The sequence below is a fragment of the Branchiostoma lanceolatum genome, chromosome 19 (assembly GCF_035083965.1).
Source record: "Branchiostoma lanceolatum isolate klBraLanc5 chromosome 19, klBraLanc5.hap2, whole genome shotgun sequence".
NCBI lineage: Eukaryota > Metazoa > Chordata > Leptocardii > Amphioxiformes > Branchiostomatidae > Branchiostoma > Branchiostoma lanceolatum.
This window is the reverse complement of record NC_089740.1, coordinates 8,423,720-8,451,353: the sequence shown is the minus strand read 5'-3', so window position 1 is coordinate 8,451,353 and position 27,634 is coordinate 8,423,720. Positions and strand designations below refer to the sequence as shown.

General features: G+C 42.9%; 1 protein-coding gene across 13 annotated transcripts; it reads right to left on the bottom strand.

The window, feature by feature from the left end:
• Positions 1-257: 257 nt before the first annotated feature.
• LOC136425039 (arylsulfatase B-like) lies at positions 258-26,690 on the bottom strand. 13 transcript variants are annotated; one of them, XM_066413772.1, is made up of 10 exons: positions 26,583-26,690; positions 9,438-9,581; positions 8,573-8,732; positions 7,775-7,962; positions 7,080-7,199; positions 4,923-5,048; positions 4,493-4,619; positions 3,567-3,758; positions 2,546-3,092; positions 258-2,144 (listed from the first exon to the last, which is right to left on the bottom strand). In XM_066413772.1, exons 2-10 carry the CDS (start codon positions 9,558-9,560, stop codon positions 2,027-2,029), a joined length of 1,701 nt encoding a protein of 566 aa, XP_066269869.1. In that variant the 5' UTR covers positions 9,561-9,581; positions 26,583-26,690; the 3' UTR covers positions 258-2,026. The 13 variants fall into 13 exon arrangements, with proteins under 13 accessions (XP_066269869.1, XP_066269870.1, XP_066269868.1 ...); XM_066413773.1 differs by lacking the exon at positions 7,080-7,199 and adding an exon at positions 6,508-6,627; XM_066413771.1 differs by lacking the exon at positions 7,080-7,199 and adding an exon at positions 5,635-5,772.
• Between the last annotated feature and the right edge of the window lie 944 nt (positions 26,691-27,634).

Here is a 27,634-nt window from a genome sequence, read left to right as displayed (position 1 = left end):
TGTGAAGGAACGCTAGACTGACGTGCATTCCCTTAACTATAGTAGGCCGACTACAATCAACTGAAATGGGAACGTAGACCCTCGCTCACCTGTGATTATGCATGTGTTGGGCCTCAACCGAGCTGGGAGTGGGGACACCTAGCTGTTGAAGTTATCATTGCAAGCCAACACTTGATTGTGCAAAACCCACAGCACAGGTATTTCATTGATATACATATACATGTAATGTAACATGACCTATTTACATGCAGGAGCAGTTTACGTCCAGTTTGGGTCATGTTCACATGTCACGGTGTATTATGCCAGAATAACATAAAATAAGATATAACTCTATATTCTTTTCCAGTTACATTCTCACAAGAAATCTTAACCAAACGTTTTACAATCAAATGAATGCAAAATAAATAACCTGGGGTTATAACATTCATTTCTTTCTCATACTAATTCTTTTTGCATGTGGCCCTTTATCTTATGTTACTTTTAAGCAATATGTACAAAAAATACAGAACAACATAAGCATTACAATGTCTCAAAGTCCTTCTACAGCAACAACTACATTCCACGGACTGCAAAATAATGGAGCTCTTTCCAGTGACAAGTGTTTCCCTTTCTAATACAGCCCACAAGCCTTCAAATTAATAACATTCACCGACATCTCCTAACATAGTCACCTATAATAATCTCCCACCTCACAACTTATTTCAGAAGTTGTCTCTTTGTTCTTTTAATAAGTATTCTTTCAACTTGTAAAAAAAAAATAGTATAACACATCATAGCATAGTGTTCTTGTCCAGCAACATTCCAAAAAATTTTAACCGAAAGCTTTACAAAAAAATATCAAAATATACAGCCAAGCTTTTAAAGTAATATAAACGCCAACATCTATTGTCTCTTTCATAACTGGAACATGTGACTTTACAACTGGGCTGACAAAACTATGATCAGTATATGCAGTAATTCATCTACTTAACAGGAGACAAGTATTGATGTAAGACTGTATACAGTCAAACCTGTACAAGTGACCATCTCTACATAAGGACCACTCTTTGGTGGTCACTTAGATAATTTTCCCCATTGACCCTAACGTAAAGAATCCTGTCTATCTCCTAGCTTGTCTATAGTGGTTATTTCTCTACTGTGACCATTTTCTTAAAGCTTGCTGGGTGGCTGTTTGACTATATTTGACTCACATAATCTTTAAAGCACCGCATGGCATGACACACAAGTTCTGTACTTCTAGTAACTGATTTAGCTTTAAGCCATTGCACCTACCACTATACTTTCCCAGAATTGTTCTTTTCAAGAACATGAGACCTAAGCCTAGTAATATACTGTACGTATACCCTACATGCCACACAAGTACCCCTATCAGTGGCATACATATTCTTTAGTATTCCAGTCTTGGGAGACTATCTGTGGTCTCTGGAGTATACATAAATATTGAACGGTATAGGAGATTATTTTTACACCAGGTAACCTCACCTGCCACAGTTTTTCAGAGCTTCTGACTGGAGTACTGCTTCTCACCGCTATAAGTAGCTGGAGTAGGTGGCAACGATAAGGAAGTCAACACCGGTACCAGTGATGAACCGAAACGAGGGGGATACAAACTCAGCCACGTTTGAGACAGTGTTCTCACCGCAAAAGCACCACCTACATCGGCTACTTATAGTGGTGAGAAGCAGTACTACAGTAGGAAGCTCTGAAGAAGGTGTCTAACAGACATCAAAACGTCAGCAGGTGAAATCACTTGGTTGTGTAAAAAGAATCTCCTATACCCTACATTCTGCCAACCTGATGAAATTATTTTCAGAAATGAATATTGAAGTTCATAACACATATAATTGTGATCTGGGAGTCTGGGGCCCAAACTTTTGCTTTAGTGAATTCAGTTTTAGGCAAATTCAAGTTCTCTCCTGTTTTCATCTTGACCTGTTGCATATTTCATATCTTAGAAAGTCCCAAAAAAATAAAAAAATGGTGTGGCCTGATAATGTTCAGTGTGAGAGATAAGGAAATCTAGGAGTTATTGCAAACTGCCAAATAACTCATTGGTGGAAACACTGGTGTCTGTAAGATTAATCCATGGGCTCCACACACCGCCGTGGTACTTTGGATTCCCGCGGGGGTCTGTTGGTTGGTTCCTAAGAAAGGGAGATACAGAAAGCTACCGGTTCATGACAGAACGTGTAAACAGTGTGCAACAAAAGCAGTGGAAAATGAAATACATTTTACCTGCAAATGTCCAAAATTCAAAGCCGAAAGAAATAGATATATCCGACATCTCAACAAGCTTTTCTAGATCCACAGAAATTCATATTCCTTCCGAAATCATCCAATAAAAATTGTGTGACATTTTATTTTCCAATGCTTCCAAAGACGAAGTCAAACCCTGCATTAGTATAGTAGAATTTAGAAACTTATTGTAGACTTATTAACAACGTTGTTTAATCTTTATCGCTTGTATATGCCTCATGTTTCACTTTATGTCATTAATTGATTAGCCTACGTGCATGAAGTTGCAGTAAATTAAATCATTACTTACCTGATTGGCACTGCTGTCGCGCTGTAAGCCTCGAGCCTCCCCATGAGGAACGTTAGAAGTGGCTGGTTCCAGTCTGCGATGTTGTTGAACTCGCAAGGATCCTCCTTGATGTTAAAGACGCACGGGTTGTCACGTGGCTTGCAGTTGGTCGACGCGTTGGCTGGTTTCTCACCACACTTGATCTTCAAAGGTCCAGACCAGCGTGGCACGTGGTTCGTTTCTTTACTGCGGTTGGTTGTCACGCCTTCCGGTGGATACCACCCATCCCAAGCTCCTTTGTATGCTTCGCCGAGGATGATCTTGTAGTCACTGTAGCGTAGGGCCGCTGTTTTCCGTTTTGGATCAATGTTGTGAAGTACTTCAACACGGGGCGACTCAACCCCGCGTGAGATCGTCTCCCAAACGTTTGTACCGTCCAGATTCTTCAACTCGGTTGAGTCTCCACCAGCAAGCGTGTAGATCGTAGGCAGGAGGTCGCAAACGTGGAGAAGTTCGTGGGTCGTCCTCTTGGGTTGCTTGATGAGAGGGCTGTGGACGAACCCAGTACCTGCCCAGAAAAGAACAAGAAATAGCCATGCCTTTAAGTACAAGAATTATCAACCCAGGATGATATATTGAAGCATTCGGAAACTTGTTTTTCCCCAGAACTACAACGTATCGTAGAGTGGAACTCCTTAACAATTTGCCACCAAGTAGGGGTGTCATCACTAGATAGCTTTAAACAACACTTGCAGTAAGATGTGCAAAGGTTAGGTGTGACAAGTCGTTCATATAACCAGTTGCTGTAATGTCGTGCTGGTGTGTTACGCTGAAGGGCGGTTACACCGGCTAATACATACAGATACAGACAGATATGGAGTAAGGATATCAAATTAGGACTACGAGATTGGATTATGGATTACATGTGTGTGTAGGAGTGTTCACTGCACGACCCTGGACACAAGCCAGCGGCACACTTCCAACATGCTGACATAATCATAACTATGATTGTGGGCATTAAAGGAAAGAAGAAAATAGGCACCGTGGACGCCCCCCTCCCACAGGGTGTTCTTCACCCCCCTGAGGGGCCAGTTGCTGGCGTAGTTCATGTCGAAGCCTGCAGCGGGACCACCGTTGTCGGTGGTGAAGATGATGACGGAATTCTCCAGCATTCCGCGGGCGGACAGAGCTTTGGTCACGTTGCCGACTGCGTCGTCAAGTGCCGAGACCATAGCTGCAGGAGCATGAAGGAAAACAAGTAAAGAAAGAAGTTAGATAAAATTTATCTACATTGCACAAGAAAACAGTTACTCAAGCAACTGGATAGATTTTGGAGATGGTTTGACGTATCAAGTAGCATCCACTACCTTTCACCAGTGACTACACGTACAGGTGACTGCAGCTGGAATGTTTCAGACGGCATCCACTATCTTTCGTAAGTGACTGGAAATTCTGAGTGAGTGAGTAAGTGCGAGGGTTGGGTGAGTGATAGGGGTGGATACTGGTTCGGCTCAATAAGGTCCAAGTCCAAGTTTAGGTCCAGAGATTTAGGTTCAGGTCTGGACCTGAACCTAGACCTGATCCTGTCCAGTTAATGTTTTGTTCTATTAGACCAATATTAAGCATAGAGAATTAATACTGACACGCACGACTATAAAAGCTTCTTGGTGCGAACACTTTCAAGATAAACCAGTGTTTGATATTTAAATGTTGCACTTATCTTAAATGCCTTTTTTGCCAGAGGGGAGACTCAAAACACTTTTCATCAAACAAAATAGAAAAATATATTTGTACTTTGTTCAATTTTTTTTGAACTCAGGATTCTGGCTTTCAGGTTTTTTGGACTTGGTTCTTGAATGTTATAAAGGTCCAAATCAGGTCCAGCAAACCGGTATCCACCTCTAGTGAGTGAGTGAACTGAATGATCAACTGTATGATGAACAGAGATTGAAGAGAAAGTGCATCTACCAGCAAACGTCCTCCTCCCGGGGTGTTGGATGTGAGGGAACTTATCAATGTACTTCTGTGGGGCCTGTAGGGGGTTGTCTGGGTTTCCTGAGTGCACGGCTTGATGGGGCAAGTACAGGAACAGGGGCTGGGAAAGGGAAAAGACAAAAGGTTACTAGTACTAAAAAACTCTGCATTTCAATGGCACACACACAACCACACACACACAAACACACACTCCCTATAAACTCTAAGCACACACACACAAACATTGCAGTTCAACCTTGTCTCAGACAGAAGAGTTTGCCAGTTAGGCAATACAGACAAGGAATATGCTTGCTCATCCCGAGTCATTGTAATAGTCTTTGGCTAGTTCAGCAGATCATGGCTGTGTGTCTCAAAATTGCCAAATCAGTTAATAGAATCATAACACACAGACAAGAACATGTACCTTGGAGGTGTCGTGGCTAGCGATGATCCTCTCTGCCTCTGTAGCAAAGAGTTCTGTACTGTACGTCCCGTTTTCTGTCCAAACCGGTTCTGTGCCATTCCTCAGGTCCAGACCCTTGTACCCAAGCTGTAATATTGAAACAGGGGGTCGCTTTTCATTATAGATGAGACAAGTGCAAAGTTTGAAACAACACTGTACTTTTTATCAAAGATGTGATGAAATTGAAGGGTCAACGCTCCATATTCAATCCCCCAATTCTGTGGTAACATCTAGCTAACACTCGTCACGTTGATTGGAAAATTTTGATCTCTAACATTACCAACAAATGTTTAAAGTTTAAAGTATGTCAAATCTAAGGGTACGATAAACTCCTACTTTGTGCAATCACTCCAGCAGGGGGTTAGTCCACAAGGGTATGATATTGCATCTTAATTGAAAGCATAGTACTTTCTTTGCCCCATTTCCGCGAGACAGCGATTGTTAAGCGACCGTAAAGCGACCAAAATTGGATTTGTGTTACACTTGATTTTATAATTGTAATGTAGTGCAAGATGTAAAAGCTTGATTGAAAAGAAAACAGAACAAGCTAAACATAAATAAGATTTGTTCTTCATCTATGAAATTTGTTGTGTGACCTTTTAAATACTGTTGCTTAGCGGTCGCCCAGTAGTTACAGCCACTAGTGGAAAGGGATGACACTGACTATCCTCACTATCCTAACCTCTTCTTTTGAGTTACTTTCATCATCTGTATGATCATAATAGTTGTCCTTTCCAGTGAGGTACCCATAGTAGGAGTCAAACCCGCGGTACGTTGGCGTAAATTCCCAAGCATGGTGGCCAAGATGCCACTGTAAAAGCAGAAAAGAAAGAAAAACACAAGACATTTGTAAGCAGAATGCTTAAGTGTGAAACGACAACACACTTGCAGGTAACATGCCAAGAAGTTTCTGTATCTGTATTGCATCTAATAAAGCAGTGAAGCAGCTTTTTCAGGGTCGAATACAGAGCACCAGTTTTGTACTTGAGATCATGAGATGTGATAACTATATTGCACATTGAGATTTACTCTTACACATGTATACTCTTGAGCCACACCAATCTATTTCCTCAGATCTTGAATATTTGTAAATAGGAGGTCAGAATGAAAAACAGAGGGCTAGGAGGAAATCTTGCAGTTTTTAGGTTTCCCAATTTCCTTTGTTTTTGGGTCTGTTCTCAGGACACTTAGTGAACCTAGCCTGACTAAACCGCGCTCCTAGCGGCTGGCCCTAGGTGGAAGGGGTCATTAACCCCGGCCAGCGAGAGATTGTGTAAACACAGGCTAATGTGAACCATAGTGTAAACCTTCTCCTCAGAATCTGTCTTCATGCTAATTTTCCAGGTCAGCATTATTTTTTAAAAGGATAACTGATGCCTAACGGCATGGCTTTCGAACAAGCAGTAACATTTTGCTGCGATCACAAGAGCTCTAACAGGATGCAGACACGTCTGGGAAATATGCCAAAACAATTTAATACATAGATTCAAATTGCACTTTTTGGCATGACACCTGCAAGTGGTTGTCTCCTTCCACGTTTCTTTACCGAGGCACGTATCCTGTTGGCATGGTCGACATAATCCTCCGCCCCGGTGTAGTAGCCAAAGTACGAATCAAACCCGCGATACGTTGGGGTGAGCTCCCATGCGTACATACCCAGATGCCACTGGAACAAGACCCAAACTATAAGCAATGTAGTGCTACGTTGATAAAGGTTAGACATCCAGGTAATAAGATACGGCAAAAACTAACTCATGACAATGCAACTTGATATGATTTTGAAACGTCAGACTGTTTCCAAAATCATATCCAGTTGTTTGAGTAACTTTTTTGGGGCGTAATGTAGAACTACATACGTCGTAGATATGAAAAGATTCAATTACCAATAGAGCATACAAAATGTAGTGCAATGGTACTGGGCTTGTTTTGTGAACCCTGAAACTGTGAGTGTGTGTGACAAGATATAGAATTTCTCCTCAGACTCTGTTTTTATGTTGACCTCCCAGTTCAGCATTATTTTCCCAAATCCAAGGACCAAGAAATTAGATTGGTGTGGCGTGACTGTAGCTTTTGGCATGACACCCGCAAGTGGTTGTTTCTCATGACACATTGCTTTACCGAGGCATGAATCCCGTTGACATGATCCACATAGCCCTCCGCCCCAGTGTAGTAGCCATAAAATGAATCAAACCCGCGGTACGTTGGGGTATAGTCCCATGCGTACATACCCAGATGCCACTGGAATATGTTTAGAATAAGACCCATACTGTAAGTACTTGCACATACATATAAGAGATTGAATTAGTGATAGAGTTCAAAATGTACTCAAACTTATTATATTATATAAAAACTACTTTCGTGGTACACTAGAGCGAGACGTAGAAATGCAGAAAATGGCAAAAAAATAGCCTGACCAATACAGATCTGCTTGGAGATTACCCTTACCTTCCCCACCATACGAGTGGTATAACCCAGTTGCTTCATATACTGTGGTAGGATTGTTTCATTCAGTGCTAGTCCGTAGGGTTGCGCACTTACTATCACGAAATGCTGAAGGCCTATGAATACAATGGTCACACCATCAATGTTAAAAATCATTGGATCCATCTGCAATATCCTTGTTAGGGTGCTTACCTTCCCCACCATGCGAGTGGCATAACCCAGTTGTTTCAGGTACTGTGGGAGGACTGTTTCATTCAGTCCTAGTCCGTAGGGTTGTGCACCTATTATCACGCCATGCTGTAGGCCTATGAATATAATGGTCAGAACTGTTAAAGATCAGCCGACTGGAATACCCTGACATGGATGCTTACCTTCCCCACTATGTGAGTGGCATAACCCAGTGGCTTCAGGTACTGTGGGAGGATCGTTTCATTCAGCGGCAGGCCAAAGGGGGTGGCCCCAGATATCACCCCGTGCTGTAACCCTACACAAGGTAAAGCATTAGGAGGGAAACGCAAGGTAAAGTCTACTAACATCATTCCGCCGGGTGACATGATATCTGCAAGAAGACTGTTTCAGCTCATGGCTTTAGCAAAGTGAGATTTATAAAAGGTTTGTTCCATGCAAGAAGTCTTTTAAAAGTACGCAGTGTTGCCATCTGATTTCATGCCAGGCTTTTCTCCCTGGTAGGTAGTTCTGAGAAATCGGGGTGAAAGTCACATGACGATTCAATTCTAGAGCTCAGAATCAGCTTCAAATTCAATGAAGGTTTAACAACATCCAGGTAATAAGATATGCAAAGTAACTGTTACTCAAGCAACTGGATAAAAAATGACATTGGAATGCTGTCTGAAATTGTCAGATGTTTCAGACAGCATGCGCTGTCTTTCGTCAGTGACTGTTTTTCAACCTCCTTGGTAAGGGAAGTCTGAGAGACCCCAGTGCAATCTCGGGTAGGGCATCTCAGTTGGGGCTGTGCCAGTCTTTTGGAAGGGACGTAAAATGGGGGCCCCTTGTTAGAGGAGGAAGGGCTATTTAGCTAGGTACTAAACTGGTGTGCTGTAGGTAACTTTGAATGTAACCTACGTATACGGCAGGCAAGTGAAAGTATGCAGTAAAAAGAATTTCGAGCCCTGTATTATCAAAGGATGGATGCCAGGCAGTCTGACCTGTGTGGATGGGGTGGCGTCCGGTCATGATGGCGCTGCGAGTCGGCGTACAGATGGGAGACACGTAGTAGTTCCCCAGGATCACACCGCTGTACGCCAGGCTGTCCAGGTTAGGAGTCGGGATCTGGTCCGAGCCGTGGAAACTTACATCATTCCAACCCTGTCGAAAAGTTGATGAATTGATAACAATTACTGCTTAACTGGGCTGCATTGTGTGTGAGTGTGTTTGCGTGTGTGTGTGTGTGTGTGTGTGAGTGTGTTTGTATGTGCATAAAAAAAATATATGTTTGTGTGCGTGTGTGTGTGTGTGGGGGGGTTGTCTGTATGCCAGGCTGTCCAGGTTAGGAGTCGGGATCTGGTCGGACCAATGGAAACTTACATCATTCTAACCTTGCAGATCGACGATGGGAATATTGGAAAGTTTTCTTTTAATTCCAAGGTAAGAGGTGATGTATCAATATACCAAAGTTCCAGAGCTCTATGAACACATCAAACAGCAGTATCAGGGCAGTCACTTTATTAGGTATAATCTACTAGACTTACTGGAAGTGAAAATACATATTTGCATGCATATGGTAGAACTGTAGCAGGACTGTAGAAATGTCTGATCCTCCATAAAGTAGACTTCTTTGCTGGACTTAATTTCCGGCTTATCATGTGCTGTTTTTCGATTGCATATCATTTTTCTGACTTCACTGAGTTTCAGACTGTAGACTGGATGGCTGTCGGAAAACCTGGCACAATCAGAAGTCTGATATATAATCAGAAAACAGAACATATATGAAGCCAAAGCTAGTAAAGCCAAGAAACCAGCCTGCTGTTAAGTATGAAGGCTAGAAAAGTGCAACACCTGCATGGTACTCACCAAATCATCAGCAACGATGAGGATGATGTGTGGGGGTTGGGTGGCCTTGGAGGAAGATGAACCATCATACAGCACAGCAGTGATGAGGAGGAGCAAGAGCGCCCCCTTGCTGTCGACAGCCATCACTGCAGCTATCTTAAGAGTCTGCACACATTCAAGAATTGTTATTTATATTAGGCCACGCCAATTCATTTCCTTGGTTCTCTGACATATTTGGGAAGAAATTGATTATTAAGAGATCAAGGTGAAACATTGGCATCATTGCTGTCTCTCACCAAAGACCTATTTAATTCCAGCATTATTATCATATCAAAAGAGATTATGAAACTCAGGAAAATACCCCCCCCCCCCCCGATTGTTAGTCTCTACCAAACTATGCCAGGGTTTCATGATCACTTGCAGGCTCCTAAACGGGCGAAATGCGATCTTCACTGTGGACTGACTCTACTGGCTAATTATTCCATTTTCTGCCGAATTCTACGATTCATATGCCCGTAAGAGGGCCTGGTGGAGGCTACCTGATTGTAACAAGATCAGATCTATCTTGTAGTTGACCGTATGAAAATTGTAAATTAAATGTTGTACATGTTGTTGAAAGTTGCTGTTGAAAGTTGCTGTACTTTTTGATTCTGCCTTGTCATTAACTAATACATGAGACTACAACGTTATATATTCAACATGCCTACTAGTACACGGGTTTGCGGATTCGATGGGGTGGTCTACAGGGGTGGGCTAGTGGGGTGGGCTACCTCAGCATCTACCCTTTCTGGACCTCAAGGCTATGCATGGGGATTTAGCATCGAATGGAAAAGATGGGTCACTGTGGGTGGGCCGGAAGGAATGCAACTGATCATATTGCTTTGGGGATGCAACATTGGATGGCAATGAGCATACATTTACATCGTGCAGGAGTTTGTTATCCCCAGTTTTAGATTTTTAAACATGTTCCCTGTTCCTTTACTGCTCAGTCAGGCCAACATGACAGTTAAGCATTGTGGCTACACGAAAGAAATGAGCAACAAAAGCAACACTATACATTGTACAAACACACACACTTACATTCCAACCCACGCTCATGCACACTGACACACATAACCACAAATACATTGTACATTGTATACAAGCACATGCATTCAGGTATATTCCAGTCTAAATGTGAGACATATGTTTTGAATTCTGTCAAACAAAGGCTCTCTCATTCCCTGGCTGCCCTATCCAACTTCCAGTTTATTTCCCCTTGTACCTCTTCCCTTACATCCTATTGTATACTGAGTACTTAGAAGTTTCTTTATGAAAAATGGCTTTTCTACCAGTCTTGGTGGAGTTCATTGCTGCCACCCCCTATGGCATCATTTCCGTGTCAAAATTACGTACGTAAAAAACGTCACGTTTTGGCGTTTATACGTGACGTATTGGGGGTCAATACGTCACATATGAAAGGCCTACGTCACGTATGCCGGAACGTACGGATACGTGACATACATATGGTTTTGCAATTTCCGTGTCAAAATTACCTACATAAAAAAACGTACGATTTCTCGTCCAAACGTCACGTATAACAGGTCATACGTCACATAAGGCATATACGTCACGTACTAAACGTGACATACATATGTCGTGGCATTTTTAGATCAAAAACGTGCTCAGGACCCGCCAGACTACGCGTCAACAGTTCCATGATGATCAGCCATTGGTTGGAAATCAAGGTGGTCGTGAGCTCGCTGCTTGTGTGGATTACCGCCCAGCGGGCCGGGTGACAGTTTACAGTTCACCATACTTTCTGTAAAGACGCATTGCATTATCATAATATGAATTTACATGAATGTTATAGCCGACTTGATGGATAAAATATGGGGAAGTATAGTAGAGCATTTGTCATCGATTGTGTAACTATTGTGACATTCGTCCCATTCTCATCCATTTGAAACCTGAAATTGTTGCCTGGCCTTGTTTGGATCTGAAATGTTTAGATTTATGTGGGTTAGGATATGGAGGGATCACTATGTACTTCTGTGGAATACTGCCATACGGAAATAATGTTTTGGTCTGTCTATTACAATGTAAAAGCAGTGATGGGCGATGGTTTTAATCCCATATATGACCGCGGCTACAAGTACCCGCGAGAACTAACAGACACAATAGCTGCCCGTACACATCGATTGTACTCGATGATTCCTTCTCATGAACTTTCCAAGCCCCTTTGTGTCGATTTTGTAGACACTCTGGCAGATCACACAACAGGGTGGTCTTTATACAACCATCAGAGAATCACACCTTTTTGTCTCCAATTGGCTTATCACAATACAAACTAATGCACCTGGTAGGGAGAGCGGCAAAAAAAACCCCGGGACATTTGATATAAAGGTCACTATCTTCTACTCTCCAAGCAGAGGTTAGTGGGGCAGATCGTCACCGTTTTATCATATGCCCCGTGGTTTTAGTTTGGATGGGGCTAGCGGACAAAAAACGGGGCATATATTATGATAAAACGGTGACGAGCTGCCCCACAAACCTCTGCTTGGAGAGTAGTAAGGGACAATTAGAGAAGCCCGCGGCCGTCGCTCAGAAAAAAAAAGATCTTTCATTGCCTCCATGGCAGACTCCGTCCGGCCAAGGAGGTTGGTGAGGTTGTTTACTTTCAAGTTAAAGCTTTACTATTACATTTTTTTTGTTATTGCTGGCCTTCTCAGTCTTCCCGGACAGCAATAAGAAGAAGAAAAATGTAATGGTAAAGCTTTAACTCAACAAAGAAAACAGCCGTAAGAGTCTGAAATGGAGGCTAGATCTTTCAACCAATATCGATCTTCTAGGAGCTCTTCACATCTGCTTTGAAGCCCAAGCATCTGCTTGGATCACAAATATCTGATGGATCCCAAACATCTGCTTGGAGCCACTACCATGTGCTTTTCTAGATAATTATCCATTGCTCCCAAGCAGATCTATAGGTCCCAATATCTGCTTTGAGTCCCAACATCTGCTTTAAGCCTCTATTATCTGGTCGGAGCTCCAAACACCCAATGGAGCAGAACGAGAAAGGCACAAGCCTCACTCAGAGTGCCAGCCCTTTTTAGCTTTCCACGTCCGCTCGCCACGACCCGCTACCTGGCTGAAAAAAAGAGCTGACACTCAGCAAGCACTCAGGCTAGAAAGGCATATCTATATGTAGAAAGCACATGTTAGTGGCTCCAAGTATATGTTTGAGCTCCAAGCAGACCCTATCTCCATAGTCGACCCCCTTCATACAGCTGACTCTATTTGGCCAATTTCTACTATTTTCCCAGCGACCCGCAGAGACTGATAGAGAAACTTTTATTGTGAGAACATTTACAAGGCTCAACCATAAAACCTCCTTGGCTCAACCAAGGCGCGAACCTCCCACTGGGACGTGCGCGGGTGACTGGGTTTGTGCCAGAAATCGGTCATAAAAAGATTAGTAACCCGGACATTCGTACGGCTGTTAACATTACCACGCGCGAGGAGGGGAGGCGACAATACAAAAGGTCACTATTGAATAGAAATATTCCGCCCTGTTTGAGTTATCGCACATCTTATAATTAGGTTGCAAAACATACTTCTTCTTCCAGTTTGATACGGTCTTCGCAACATATAGATCTGCTTGGAGATTATGGCACATCTATGATCTAGAAAAGAACATATTCCAAGCAGATGATTGGGCTCCAAGCAGATGTTTGGGCTCCAAGCAGATGTTTGGGATCCAAGCAGATAGTTGGGATCAAAGCAGATGTTTGGGATCCAAGCAGATGCAGAGAGCTCCAAGGAGATCGATATTGGGTGAAAGATTTAGCCTCCATTGAAGACTCCTTCCGGCTATTTTCTTTTTCAAGTTTTACTATTACATTTTTCTTGTTGCTGTCCGGGATTAGGACCGGAATGCCAACAATAAGAAAAAAAATGTAATGATAAAGCTATAACATGAAAAAGAAAACAGCCGGAAGGAGTCTGCAATGAAGGCTATGAAATATATTTTTTCTGAGTGACGGCCGGGCTTCTTTGATTGGCTCTCTTTACATTATACTTTTGCCGTCAGCGCCACTGGCGTCAGCGCCACTTATGAAGAGCCCAAATGTACTTGTATAATAGGCTCTACGAGCCTCTGCGGGTCGCTGGGAAAAGTAACCTATACCCACTGCGCACTTCTTGGATCATCCATATGAGTTATGGGGTCCACGCCGAAGTCGCGCCACAGATCCTGACCAGTCACGTTACTTTAACATGTTATCATAGAGGGTGGGTGGGTGGGGAAAACAGTTCGCGCCGTCTCCAAAATTACGTCTTCATTTTTCCTCCCCTTCCCATTCCCCTATCCTTTGGATCAGTCTCCGTCACGCTCCCTCGGTAAGTGTCGGATGAATCCGCTGAAGTGACAGTGGGTAGTCTGTCTCTCCTGTACTTATAAGGTATGTTCAGGTGAACTCATTAGTCTGATCCAATCAGTTTGCAGTGGGAATAGTAACCTATACCCACTGCGCACTTCTTGGATCATCCATATGAGTTATGGGGTCCACGCCTTCGTCGCGCCCCATGCTCCTCCCTTGTCCCTATATTATATCAACATTATATCTGACATCCTTCATGGATCACCATGTACATTTATCAAGTACGTCTTCTATCATGCTACCATTCTCCAATATCCGCCAGCACGATAATTTGGGGATTCATTATGACACAACCGTTCCTTTTACTTATCCTCCCCTCTCTCATCTTCTCCCCTCTCTCATCTTCTCCCCTCTCTTATCTTCTCCCCTCTCTCATCTTCTCCCCTCTCTTATCTTCTCCCCTCTCTCATCTTCTCCCCACTCTCATCCCACTCTCATCCCACTCTCATCCCACTCTCATCCCACTCTCATCCCATTCTCATCCCTGTTCTTATCCCCTTCCTTAACCCTTTCTTCCCCAATGTTCCCATTCTCATTCCGTGTCTACTCTGAACAAAGCATAGCACAGTAGCCTCTACCAGTCTCCGCGGGTCGCTGGGAAAATAGTAGAAATTGGCCAAATAGAGTCAATTGTATGAAGAGAGTCGGCTACGGAGAGAGGGTCCCATATTGAACTATGCCTGCGAATGTTACCCTCCATGGTCAAAATCCCCCGGCAAATGTTCTCCCAATAGCCGGCGTAGTTAGTCTGTTAGAGACTTATAGCACAGCTGGAAACTTAATACATTGAATGTTATATCCCTTACCGTCCTATAGACCTATTCACACACTTGACCTTACACTTTTCAGATGCATTACAACGTTTCCCCATAGATGAAGTCGATGACCCAGCGGTAAAACCAATCCACCACCCTGCAGCAGCATTTACATTTCCGCATGTGGCTTCTCCAATGTTGGGCGTTTTCCAGTCTTAAACCACTGGGTTCCTTGCCCAGGGCAACTCGTAAAAGGAGTGCTCCTCCTGTGAGATTCCCAGCAGTAGTGAGGGGTGAATTGGCCCCCATAACCACATTAATTCATAAAAGGATTACATCGTCTGCCAGCCTAGAACAATGGCAAGGACAGATTACCATTATAACTGTTAGAGAATACAAAATTTTTCAGTACTGGTTTTGCTAGGAACATTATCAAACCATGCAGAATGACTTAGATCTCCCTCAAAAAGTCACATAATCCAAGGAAGTTTCAATCAAATAAGATCCTTTGGATAATCAAGACACTACTATCTACAACTTTCAGTTTTTTGGGAAGTCAACCTTGTTCAATTTTCAAACTTTTAAATCAACCCTGTCAACGTTGTGTTAGAGTAACTACTAGTAAATGGATCTAAATTTCCAATGTCTTCCCCACATTAGCCTTGGTGTGTCTAGAAATATGACTTTTGCTTTTTGGGGAGTTCTTCGTCTACTTGTTGGAGTAACCAGGAATTAGACTGGAGCTCTGTAGAACAGTACATATACTGCTAGCCAATGTCTCAAACTAAATCGTAAGTCAGTGTTGTTATTCCTTTATTTCTTGGCTGACTGTTCTTCAAGCTAACTTCTTTATGTGTAGCCATACTTCAATTTCTTATCTGTTGTCTGTAGATTTCAAACATGACTTGACGAGTAACTTGTACATGGCAAACTGTCTCAGCCAGGCCTCCACTGATGTGAACTGTACGGCTGCCAGACGCCTACTGAAGCCCTTAGTGTACATTATCCTGTATTTATATAGTTTTACTGGTGTCTTTAAAAGCAGATTACAAAACTAACAGACAACAAAACAAAACACACACCAACAAATGTATTTATTATCATTTATTTGTTTCGGGCACTCACTGGCCCATAGTTAACCCTATATGTACATGAACACAATCTAAGTACCTACAACAAACCCAAAAATGACTACTATATATACGTTTCCCGATGTCTTGAGGTTTGTCTCTGTATCTATCTATATAACCGGTATACCCATAAGTTAACTACAACTGTGACAACATGCAGTCTGTGATGACGCCATTACACGTTAAAAAAAAAAACTAAGCTTAGAAAGCTGCCGCCCAGCAGAAAAGGAAAACCAGAAAGAAACGGGTAGTCAACCTCACGAAGAGCACGTCTCTGATCCAATGTGAACACTGTGGCCAGAGGTTCAGGACCAGAATAGAACTTTACAACTACATGAGGACTCATGCGACACATATACCACAGCCAACCGATGGATGGCAGCGGTCCTCGTCACAAGTGACGAACGAACCACCAGGTTTATCAAGATCGGTTTCTGATTCGGGAAAAAACGTCACCTGTCACCGACTGAACTGAACACAACGACGTGCTCCTGAATGGAAGACACCCAGATGTTGCTGATGTGTTTTAGCAGGAGCATACCCACACTGCCGCCGCCGTCTCTAGGGGTGCACCTGTGCCACCAGTCCTATCGCCAAAGGCCTCGGCCTTCCTTACCGATAACACACTCATGATCCAAGCATGACCATGTAAGTCTATGACATCTAAGATATCGGGCATTACCTCCGTCTACTGATCCAGCAGGGCATAAATGTTGATAAAATCTCCGGTGTACATGTCCCTTATTCTTTCGACCCTGTCCTCTAATAACGTAGAACGTGGCCAACTACTACAAATGCCTGCCTCGAATGTTTTCAGCTTTATCTTCCATCGTATAACATGGCCAAATACTAAGTGGGCACGTGACATACATTTGAATAACCATATGTACAATGCCTTACATGTCACCACGCTTTTCTACATCTAGCGTATGCCCTGGCCGAAAATAAATACATAAATGTACATGCCTCATATATACTCACGTTCATCTACACCTCACATAGTACCTGGCCGACTCAAACACCACGTGAACATACATACCTACACGTTCATCTACAATGTACGCCTCACATAGAACTTGGCTGAATCAAATCACGTGACCATGCTTCACATGTCGCACAATTCATCTACGTCTCGCAAGAACGTGTCCAAATACCACGTGGACCTGCCTCTGATTTCACAACGTTTGTCTTCGCCTCACGTTGAACGTGACCAACTCAAAAGACCACGTGACCCTGCCTCGAACGTCGCCAGATTCACCTACGTCTCGCATAAATAAAACGTGGCCGATTACTACGTGACCATGCCTTGTCTGCCGCATGATATATCTACATGTATACCTCGGATAGAACATGGCCGAAAACCACGTGAACCGTGTCTTACCTGTTTCCAACTTTATTAATACCACCTGTAGAACGTGACCGGATACCACGTAGTCCTGCACCGCATAAACCATTTGTTTTGCCGAATACCCTGTTCATCTATGACTCACATTGAACATGGCCGAATACCACGTAGACATGCTTCGCATGTCACCGAGTTCATCTAATGAATGAATGAATGAATGAATGAACTTTATTGCTCGACAATTGTACATAACACAATGTATGCAAAAGCAATCAATACAATAAGTACTCAACTATTCTGAAAACGATAACTCCAAGAATATGAACGTAGATGGCGTACTAATATAATATACGTCAAACATTTCTATCTGCTACAATACATTCACTTTTTTTTAAAGCGCTATGCCTCACGTAGAACGTGGCCGAATACCACATAGACATGTCTCGCATAGAAAGTGGCCGAATACCACGTAGACATGTCTCATCTAGAACGTGGCTAAATACCACGTAGGCATATCGCACATATACCGTGTCCAAATACCACGTAGGCATATCTCCTATAGAACGTGGCCGAATACCACATAGACATGTCTCACCTAGAACGTGGCCGAATACCACATAGACATGTCTCACCTAGAACGTGGCCGAATACCACGTAGGCAAGTCTCACCTAGAACGTGGCCGAATACCACGTAGGCAAGTCTCACCTAGAACGTGGCCGAATACCACGTTGGCAAGCCTCACATAGAACGTGGCCGAATACCACGTAGGCAAGTCTCACCTAGAACGTGGCCGAATACCACGTAGGCAAGCCTCACATAGAACGTGGCCGAATACCACGTAGGCATGCCTCACTTAGAACGTGGCCGAATACCACGTAGGCAAGCCTCACATAGAACGTGGCCGAATACCACGTAGGCATGCCTCACTTAGAACGTGGCCGAATACCACGTAGGCATGTCTCACATAAAACGTGGCCGAATACCACGTAAGCATGTCTCACAAGAACGTGGCCGAATACCACGTAGGCATGCCTCACATAAAACGTGGCCGAATACCACGTGTACAAGCCGCGCATGTCGCCAAGTTTCTCTGCGCCTCACAACGTGGCCGAATACCACAATACACGCCTCAGAAATTTCACGACTGCTCATCGATTACAACACATGACCGAAAACACACTTTATATCAATAACTCGTAAACGAATTTACATACTATATTCCCCAAACGGCAAACAGACGTCAACACGTCAATTTTTGTTTTTCTTTTAAATAATATGAACATTAAAATACTTGATACAAAAACGACCAACCGAACAGTGTAGTTCATGTCCTTTCACGTTCACCGTGGCCGAATACCACGACAACAAGCCTCACAAATTTCACGAATGCTTATCGTACATTAAAATGACCGCAAACACAATTTACATCAATACCTCTTCAACGAATCTACATACTATATTCCGCACGAGCAAAAAAAAAAAAATCCACACGGTAATGCAATATAAACGACAAAATAGTCCACAACGACAAACCGTACACCTGTGTAGTTCATCTACTTCTCACATAAAACGTGGCCGAATACCACGACAACATGACTCACACATTTCACGAATGCTTATCGTACATTAGAATGACCGCAAACACAGTTTACATCAATACCACGTCCGCAAATCTATATACTATATTCCGCACGAGCAACAGAAATCCACATGGAAATGCAATATGAACAACAGAATATTCAAAAAAGACAAACCACACATCTGTCACTGTTCCCGGGCCATCAGCAATGGCGGGCGGCACTGGCAGTGAGTTGCGACTCCGGGTCCAGCCGAGGTTATGCCTGCTGGTTCTGTGGATGTCACGACGCTGTCCATCACTTCTGTCCTCCTTGCTCCAGCCGACAAACTGATAGTTGTCTCACCATACTAGGACAGAAAATGCGTCAAATTAACGTGATGGTAATTCTCGAGCTTCTCTTCAAACTCTAGGACTTCCACACCAGAGTCCAACTCACATACCATGCCGGCAGAACAACCCGAGATCATGATAGCGAGCCTTTCCCCAGGCCAAAGCCAAACTTAAAACCTAATTACACAAAATGCGCGTGGCTGTTGTCACACCTTTACGACAAATCAACAGTCACAAAAACGTCAAAATGACAAATCGCAAAATTCCAAATTTCACCACTTAAAGCACTATAAAAGCAACCTTCCAACCTTCACCCTGTACCGAAGTCTAATCTCTCCCTGGCGAGAGAAATGTCCTCTCACAGACGCCCGCGGTGCACCGGAAGAAACCACCGAAGTGTTCTGCTGTTCCCCACACCAGTTAGCGCTGTCACTCGGCACCTGGTGTGTCCGCTGCACGTGCATCACCTATTGTACTGTTCTCCAGCAAATTAGCGTCATCACCCAGCACCTGGTCTGCCGTCGCGCCCAAATTCCTTGGCTGCACGCCTCCCTGCCGTGGTCCAAATACCTGCAGTCTACTATTGAAGGTACAAATATATAAGCACTGTTATTAGCTGCAGCTTCCCAAGTACTCGACCAAAGCCGTGGCCGACCACCAAGTCGGTAGACAACCATCAGTCACTACAGAAAGCCGCCCCCCAAACTAGCTCACTAGGAATAAAACATGTGCCCCTTGCGTCCACACAAGGTATACAAATACAAATCACCCCGCTACTGACATCCTGTCACCAAAACGCTAAACATCGTCCGAAAAAAGCATGAAAATCTTAGTCCAACCTTCAACTTTCCCCTTTCACAAAGGAGCAACCGAAAGAAAAAGAGCTTCGTCAAAGTCCAGTCTTTCTACATCAAGCTCTCCTAAGCGAGGGATACAAGTCTCGCACCTCCGGTTGTGTTGGATGAATCCGCTGAAGTGACAGTGGGTAGTCTGTCTCTCCTGTACTTATAAGGTATGTTCAGGTGAACTCATTAGTCTGATCCAATCAGTTTGCAGTGGGAATAGAGTAGAAATTAAATAGAGTCAATTATATGAAGGGAGTCGGCTACGGCCTATTGGACCCTCTCTCCATGATAGCGGACTCCATTCATACAATTGACTCTATTTGGCCAATTTCTACTATTTTCCCAGCGACCCGCAGAGACTGTTAGAGGCTAATAGACGGGTACACAGTATTCCAGGATAGGTCTAGCCGCAGTACACGGTCACCAAATCTGCCGTCGAAAGACCGAACGTCTTAAGTCTCCGGAGCATAAACATAGATTTGTTGGCCTTCTTGGTAAACTCGCAGACTTGTTTGTCCCATTTCAGATTAGACTGAAACCAGATTCCCAACACTTTAGCAGCGATCACTGCCAGAAGGGATCAGAAGGGGTTTGCCCCCGAGAGTTATGGGTGGAGGGGGGAGGTGGGCTCTTCATAAGACATAGTCAGCACCATACATTTCTTAGGGGTTTAAAGTTGCGCAGTGTTGGACCATACTTCAAGTGAATCCACTTGATCATAAAGGTATGACTGTTTGCGCACATATTTCCATCGATCGGCTAGACACTCTGACAGACCACACATGGTGGTCTTTTTACAATCTTCCTGTCATAAAACATCAGAGAGCCACACCTCTTTGTCTCCAGTAAATATCACAAACTTGCACCTGGTGGGGAGAGCGGGCAAAAAAACGGGGCATTTGATAAAAAGGTCACAAACTCTCCACCAGCCTATGTTTGCAGAGTAGTATGCTAAGAGAAGCCCGGCCGTAACTGTCATAGCCTTCATTGCAGACTCCTTCCGGCTGTTTTCTTTTTCATGTTATAGCTTTATCATTACATTTTTTTTCTTATTGTTGGCCTTCCGGTCCTAATCCCGGACAGCAACAAGAAAAATGTAATAGTAAAACTTGAAAAAGAAAATAGCCGGAAGGAGTCTTCAATGGAGGCTAAATCTTTCACCCAATATCGATCTCCTTGGAGCTCTCTGCATCTGCTTGGATCCCAAACATCTGCTTTGATCCCAACTATCTGCTTGGATCCCAAACATCTGCTTGGAGCCCAAACATCTGCTTGGAGCCCAATCATCTGCTTGGAATATGTTCTTTTCTAGATCATAGATGTGCCATAATCTCCAAGCAGATCTATATGTTGCGAAGACCGTATCAAACTGGAAGAAGAAGTATGTTTTGCAACCTAATTATAAGATGTGCGATAACTCAAACAGGGCGGAATATTTCTATTCAATAGTGACCTTTTGTATTGTCGCCTCCCCTCCTCGCGCGTGGTAATGTTAACAGCCGTACGAATGTCCGGGTTACTAATCGTTTTATGACCGATTTCTGGCACAAACCCAGTCACCCGCGCACGTCCCAGTGGGAGGTTCGCGCCTTGGTTGAGCCAAGGAGGTTTTATGGTTGAGCCTTGTAAATGTTCTCACAATAAAAGTTTCTCTATCAGTCTCTGCGGGTCGCTGGGAAAATAGTAGAAATTGGCCAAATAGAGTCAGCTGTATGGCTCTGAAATATGGGGTTCATTCAAAAGTTCAAATTCCTGTCCAATTGAATCAGTTCATTTAAAATTCTGCAAACAATCATTACGTGTACCTAGGTCTGCTTGCAGCCTAGCTGCAAGGGCGGAATTAGGAAGATACCCAATACAAGTGGATGCTTCGCTAAATGCCGTCAAATATTTCCTTAGACTTCGCCAAAATGTGTCAGCCGACAGTTTTCAAGCAGATGCTTTCTGCTGTCAGTTAGATCTAGACAAATCTGGTGTGAAATGTTGGGCGACAGGAATACGTAAGTCTTTAGAGGAGAGCGGGTTTGCTTTCTTATGGCACCTACCAATTTCATATAATTCAAATACGTTACAAATTGTTAGTTTCATTGGCCAACGGATAAAAGACATTTACTTCCAAACGTTTCTGAAAGAAATACATAACGACAACAAAGGTGGGGCTTCCAAAAATAAGTTAAGATCATATAGATTATTCAAAACTACTTATAATGAAGAAAAATATCTAAGTAATTCAAATATGAGGGTCAGGAATGCAGTCACAAGACTAAGAATCAGCTGCCACAAACTACATATTGAAACGGGAAGACATACCCGCACTCCTCTAGAACAACGATTATGTAAACATTGTACTTTGAATAGAGTAGAAGACGAATGTCATTTTGTGGTAGAATGTGTATTATATACCAAAGAAAGAAATGAACTGTATAAACTTGTAGAAAACTGTATAAACTTGTATTTCCCTACTTCACACATTTAAGTACTGTTCAAAAATTCATATTTCTAATGCGACTAGACAAACCTCCCATTGAAAAACACGTCTGTTCTTTTATATCCACTATAACCGAAAAGCGAGAAGTAGAATTTATTTAATGATAGTCATATTCTTTTGTATCCGCTAACTGTACTTGTATTATATTTTGTTGTGACCTGTACTTAGCCAAGTGTGGCAGAAATGTGCAATAAAGGTCTTCATTCATTCATTGATTGTAGCGGTTACTCATATCTCTTATACTCTGATAGTTCACTCTGTGACCCCAAATATGTATGTACTCTGATAAGGAACAGAATTTCTGATATGTATATCCAGACATTCCTTCATAATCTAAGTGCCGATACAGGTAAACTGAGATTTTATAAAACTTGTAAATCTGTATACACTAGAGAGAGGTACCTAGAACTTGCAGATTTTGAGTCGCGCTCGGCCATCAGCAAATTAAGAATTAGTGCTCACTCCCTAGAAGTAGAGAGAGGACGATATAAGAGTTTACCAGTGTGCCAAAGAATTTGTAAATACTGTACGTCCAAGGCGGTGGAAGACGAAACACATTTTATTTCCAAGTGTATATTTAACAGTGACGAAAGAACCGAATTATTTAAACAAGTTATCACGAAATATCCCTACTTTTGCACATTCACGGATGAACAAAAAGCTACCTTTCTCTTAAAATCACAGAACCCACAAATACTAGAAAAAGTGGGACTTTTCGTCTTCCACTGCTTCCAAAAAAGAAGTCAAACCCAGCTAATTTAGATATAGCCAACAATTGTATATAGTACCAGCAACCTACTGTTACAGCAAAGTCAGACACAGTTTACTGACGCTTGTATGTTTTTTCCTATGTTTTTATCATGTATTTGCAATTAGCCCACGGGCATGAACTTGCAATAAACTTCTTATTCATTTATGAAGGAGGTCGGCTATGGAGATAGGGTCTGCTTGGAGCTCAAACATATACTTGGAGCCACTAACATGTGCTTTCTACATATAGATATGCCTTTCTAGCCTGAGTGCTTGCTGAGTGTCAGCTCTTTTTTTCAGCCAGGTAGCGGGTCGTGGCGAGCGGACGTGGAAAGCTAAAAGGGCTGGCACTCTGAGTGAGGCTTGTGCCTTTCTCGTTCTGCTCCATTGGGTGTTTGGAGCTCCGACCAGATAATAGAGGCTTAAAGCAGATGTTGGGACTCAAAGCAGATATTGGGACCTATAGATCTGCTTGGGAGCAATGGATAATTATCTAGAAAAGCACATGGTAGTGGCTCCAAGCAGATGTTTGGGATCCATCAGATATTTGTGATCCAAGCAGATGCTTGGGCTTCAAAGCAGATGTGAAGAGCTCCTAGAAGATCGATATTGGTTGAAAGATCTAGCCTCCATTTCAGACTCTTAAGGCTGTTTTCTTTGTTAAGTTAAAGCTTTACCATTACATTTTTCTTCTTCTTATTGCTGTCCGGGAAGACTGAGAAGGCCAGCAATAACAAAAAAATGTAATAGTAAAGCTTTAACTTGAAAGTAAACAACCTCACCGACCTCCTTGGCCGGACGGAGTCTGCAATGGAGGCAATGAAAGATCATTTTTTTCTGAGCGACGGCCGCGGGCTTCTCTAATTGTCCCTTACTACTCTCCAAGCAGAGGTTTGTGGGGCAGCTCGTCACCGTTTTATCATAATATATGCCCCGTTTTTTGTCCGCTAGCCCCATCCAAACTAAAACCACGGGGCATATGATAAAACGGTGACGATCTGCCCCACTAACCTCTGCTCGGAGAGTAGAAGATAGTGACCTTTATATCAAATGTCCCGGGGTTTTTTTTTGCCGCTCTCCCTACCAGGTGCATTAGTTTGTATTGTGATAAGCCAATTGGAGACAAAAAGGTGTGATTCTCTGATGGTTGTATAAAGACCACCCTGTTGTGTGATCTGCCAGAGTGTCTACAAAATCGACACAAAGGGGCTTGGAAAGTTCATGAGAGGGAATCTTCGAGTACAATCGATGTGTACGGGCAGATATTGTGTCTGTTAGTTCTCGCGGGTACTTGTAGCCGCGGTCATATATGGGATTAAAACCATTGCCCATCACTGCTTTTACATTGTAATAGACAGACCAAAACATTATTTCCATATGTCAGTATTCCACAGAAGTACATAGTGATCCCTCCATATCCTAACCCACATAAATCTAAACATTTCAGATCCAAACAAGGCCAGGCAACAATTTCAGGTTTCAAATGGATGAGAATGGGACGAATGTCACAATAGTTACACAATCGATGACAAATGCTCTACTATACTTCCCCATATTTTATCCATCAAGTCGGCTATAACATTCATGTAAATTCATATTATGATAATGCAATGCGTCTTTACAGAAAGTATGGTGAACTGTAAACTGTCACCCGGCCCGCTGGGCGGTAATCCACACAAGCAGCGAGCTCACGACCACCTTGATTTCCAACCAATGGCTGATCACCATGGAACGGTTGACGCGTAGTCTGGCGTCTCCGTGGTCAAGCTCCGCCCCCGACATACGGGTCCTGAGCACGTGCTAGGATCATGGCAGGTTCCAAGTGCTCACAGTCGTGCTTGTTCTCTACCCGTGAAGGGACACAAGGGACCTCATGGCGTTGGCAAGTGTCGGGTCGGACGTGCATGCTCCGAGGTCCACTACGATTCTCTGCGCCGGGACGAGAAAGTTCCCCGTTCCCTGGAGGATTTACATTTCAAGAGCCGCTCGAAGGATTTTGCAAAGGGCTTGTGGTCAAGTCTGAGCGAATACGAGGCAGAGGATAGGAAGACTGTACGCGACCTTCGGGCATTTGGACGACGATTTGATGCGGACAGTCGACAAGAGCATCGCCTATCTGTTGAGTTCACTCAATGAACGGGTTGACGCGTAGTATGACGCACTTTCGAATATACACGAACAGAATGGTTCACAATTCAATTCATCAATTCAGACAGTATATCCCACGGCACAGTTTAAATCTGGCTAATGCTCACATAGGATATTCTAGCCAGGCATCAAAAATTGTGTCCGTACTACTTTGTACCCACACTAATACATTGTGTGCTGCGGCTTTTACAAAACATAGACTGATGACGTCACAAGAACAAGTCTATCATACACGTTGTACATAACATAAACTGATGACGTCACCAGAACGCGTCTATCGTAGACGTTATACACAACATAAACCAATGACGTAAACAGAACACGCCTATTATAAAGGTTCACTCTAGTGTACGTTACGTTAGCGCTCTGCGTTATGATAACGTAAATGACTATGTTACGTTAACGTAATGCGTTATGATAACTACGACTACGTTATGTTAACGTTGTTTGTTATAATAACTTGAAGGGCGTACATACGTTACGTTAACGTGGTACGTTAACATAACCCATTTATGTGCGTAACGTATAACCACAAAACGTGACGTCTACGTAGATACGATATTTTGCCACGACATATGTATGTCACGTTTAGTACGTGACGTATATGCCTTATGTGACGTATGACCTGTTATACGTGACGTTTGGACGAGAAATCGTACGTTTTTTTATGCAGGTAATTTTGACACGGAAATTGCAAAACCATATGTATGTCACGTATCCGTACGTTCCGGCATACGTGACGTAGGCCTTTCATACGTGACGTATTGACCCCCAATACGTCACGTATAAACGCCAAAACGTGACGTTTTTTACGTACGTAATTTTGACACGGAAATGATGCCATACACCCCCCCCCACCCCCCCCTCCTGCCATATGATCAGCTGTTGCCTTCCCTATAGCCCACCCACAGCTTGACCCAGTTCCTCTTCAAGGAAATTCCATAAGAGGCCAAACCCCCATACATAGCCTTGAGGCCCAGAAAGGGTAGATGCTGAGGTAGCCCACCCCACTAGCCCACCCCTGTAGACCACCCCATCAAATCCGCAAACCCCTAGTACACTGCCAAAATGCATTTAGCCGCGACTCTGGGAGCAAGAATTTACATATCTTGCAAAGGAGATCCGGTTGCACATTGCCATCGTCTCTGATAGCATCAGTGTTAGTGTGAACCGAACGTCTTTGTCTAATAATGTTATCGCGTTATATCCTGTTTACCTATATTCAAAACCGGTTCAACCACACTGGGTGTAACAGTATTAGGTGATGCATGACGGCAAGTTTATACAAGTACAAGTACACTTAACTCGGGATGTTCTACCTTTGTAACGTTACGAAAGTACAGTTATGTGAGCTAGCAATTCCCTGTGCACTCTTACCTGTCTCTGATGACCGTGAAATGGCGAAAGAACGCCGTAAACTTGGCCTAACAAGACAGCTAAACAAGACGAGCAAGGCCAGGAAGTTGTCAGGTCCTGCTGCGATTCTTTGGGGTGAAAGGTTAAATGGGGTCAGTTATTTGAGGTTTGCTTACCCAACTTAGTGTCGCAGTATGTCAAAACGTAGAAGTGGGTTTTCACGACCGAGCTACATCTTCAATCAAAACATAATTCCATCAAAATATTTATCTATTGCCAACGAATGAATCCTTGGATCACATGGTATGAAAATATATGGATCATTAGGGTTATAATCAAGAATCTAACAGAATATAGTAGCAACGTAATTTGTCAAAATTGAATGGTCACCCAGCTGTCAGAAAATTCAACAAATAAAAAACAAATACTAGTAAATGTTTGACTCAATACGGATTTTTCTAACGTTATATAACTTTACATGCATTTGATTTCATCAAGAAGACTGAATATTGTCTCACAAAGTAGTCTCTACTAGAATCCAAGCACTGCTGCATAAATTGGGCACATTGGGCGAATAATATGGCAGAGGAGAGGAGTTAGCTGGCCATAGTATTACATGTTGGCACCCCAGGCTTTACCACTTAAGTAATCGTAATCTGGTAGAGACTAGTAAAAAAGTTGACAATTGAAAACGACACATTGGAAACTCACAATGATTTATTGAACCATTTTCCAAGCAACTTGTTTAATAATTGTGTTCAAAGAATACAGAAAGGTTTTGTGTGAATAATGAAAAATTTCAAAACAAGTCGCACTGTTTCTGACTGTTTCAACAACAGTTGCACAAATATGTCTCTTGAATAATAAACATCTTAAAATGTACATCATAGTGTAGGGCCACAGTACTACAACTGAGTTTCTAATTCTAAAATTAAAATGCCAACTAAATTCCTTGGCAGCCCTCCTAAAAAGATACTTGTATTAAAGCAAATACTTTTAAGTGCAAAAATAAGATACTTAAACAAAGACCTCTTGCAAAGAATGATTTGGCATTTGTATTTGCTACATACCAA

Coding starts and splice junctions, on each gene's coding strand:
- LOC136425039 (XM_066413768.1), bottom strand. CDS start 9,560: ATGGCTGTCGACAGCAAGGGGGCGCTCTTGCTCCTCCTCATCACTGCT. Junction 3,759..4,492: donor CGGGAGGAGGACGTTTGCTG/GTAGATGCACTT, acceptor ATGCTCCTGCAG/CTATGGTCTCGGCACTTGAC. Junction 2,145..2,545: donor GCGACAGCAGTGCCAATCAG/GTAAGTAATGAT, acceptor TCCCTTTCTTAG/GAACCAACCAACAGACCCCC.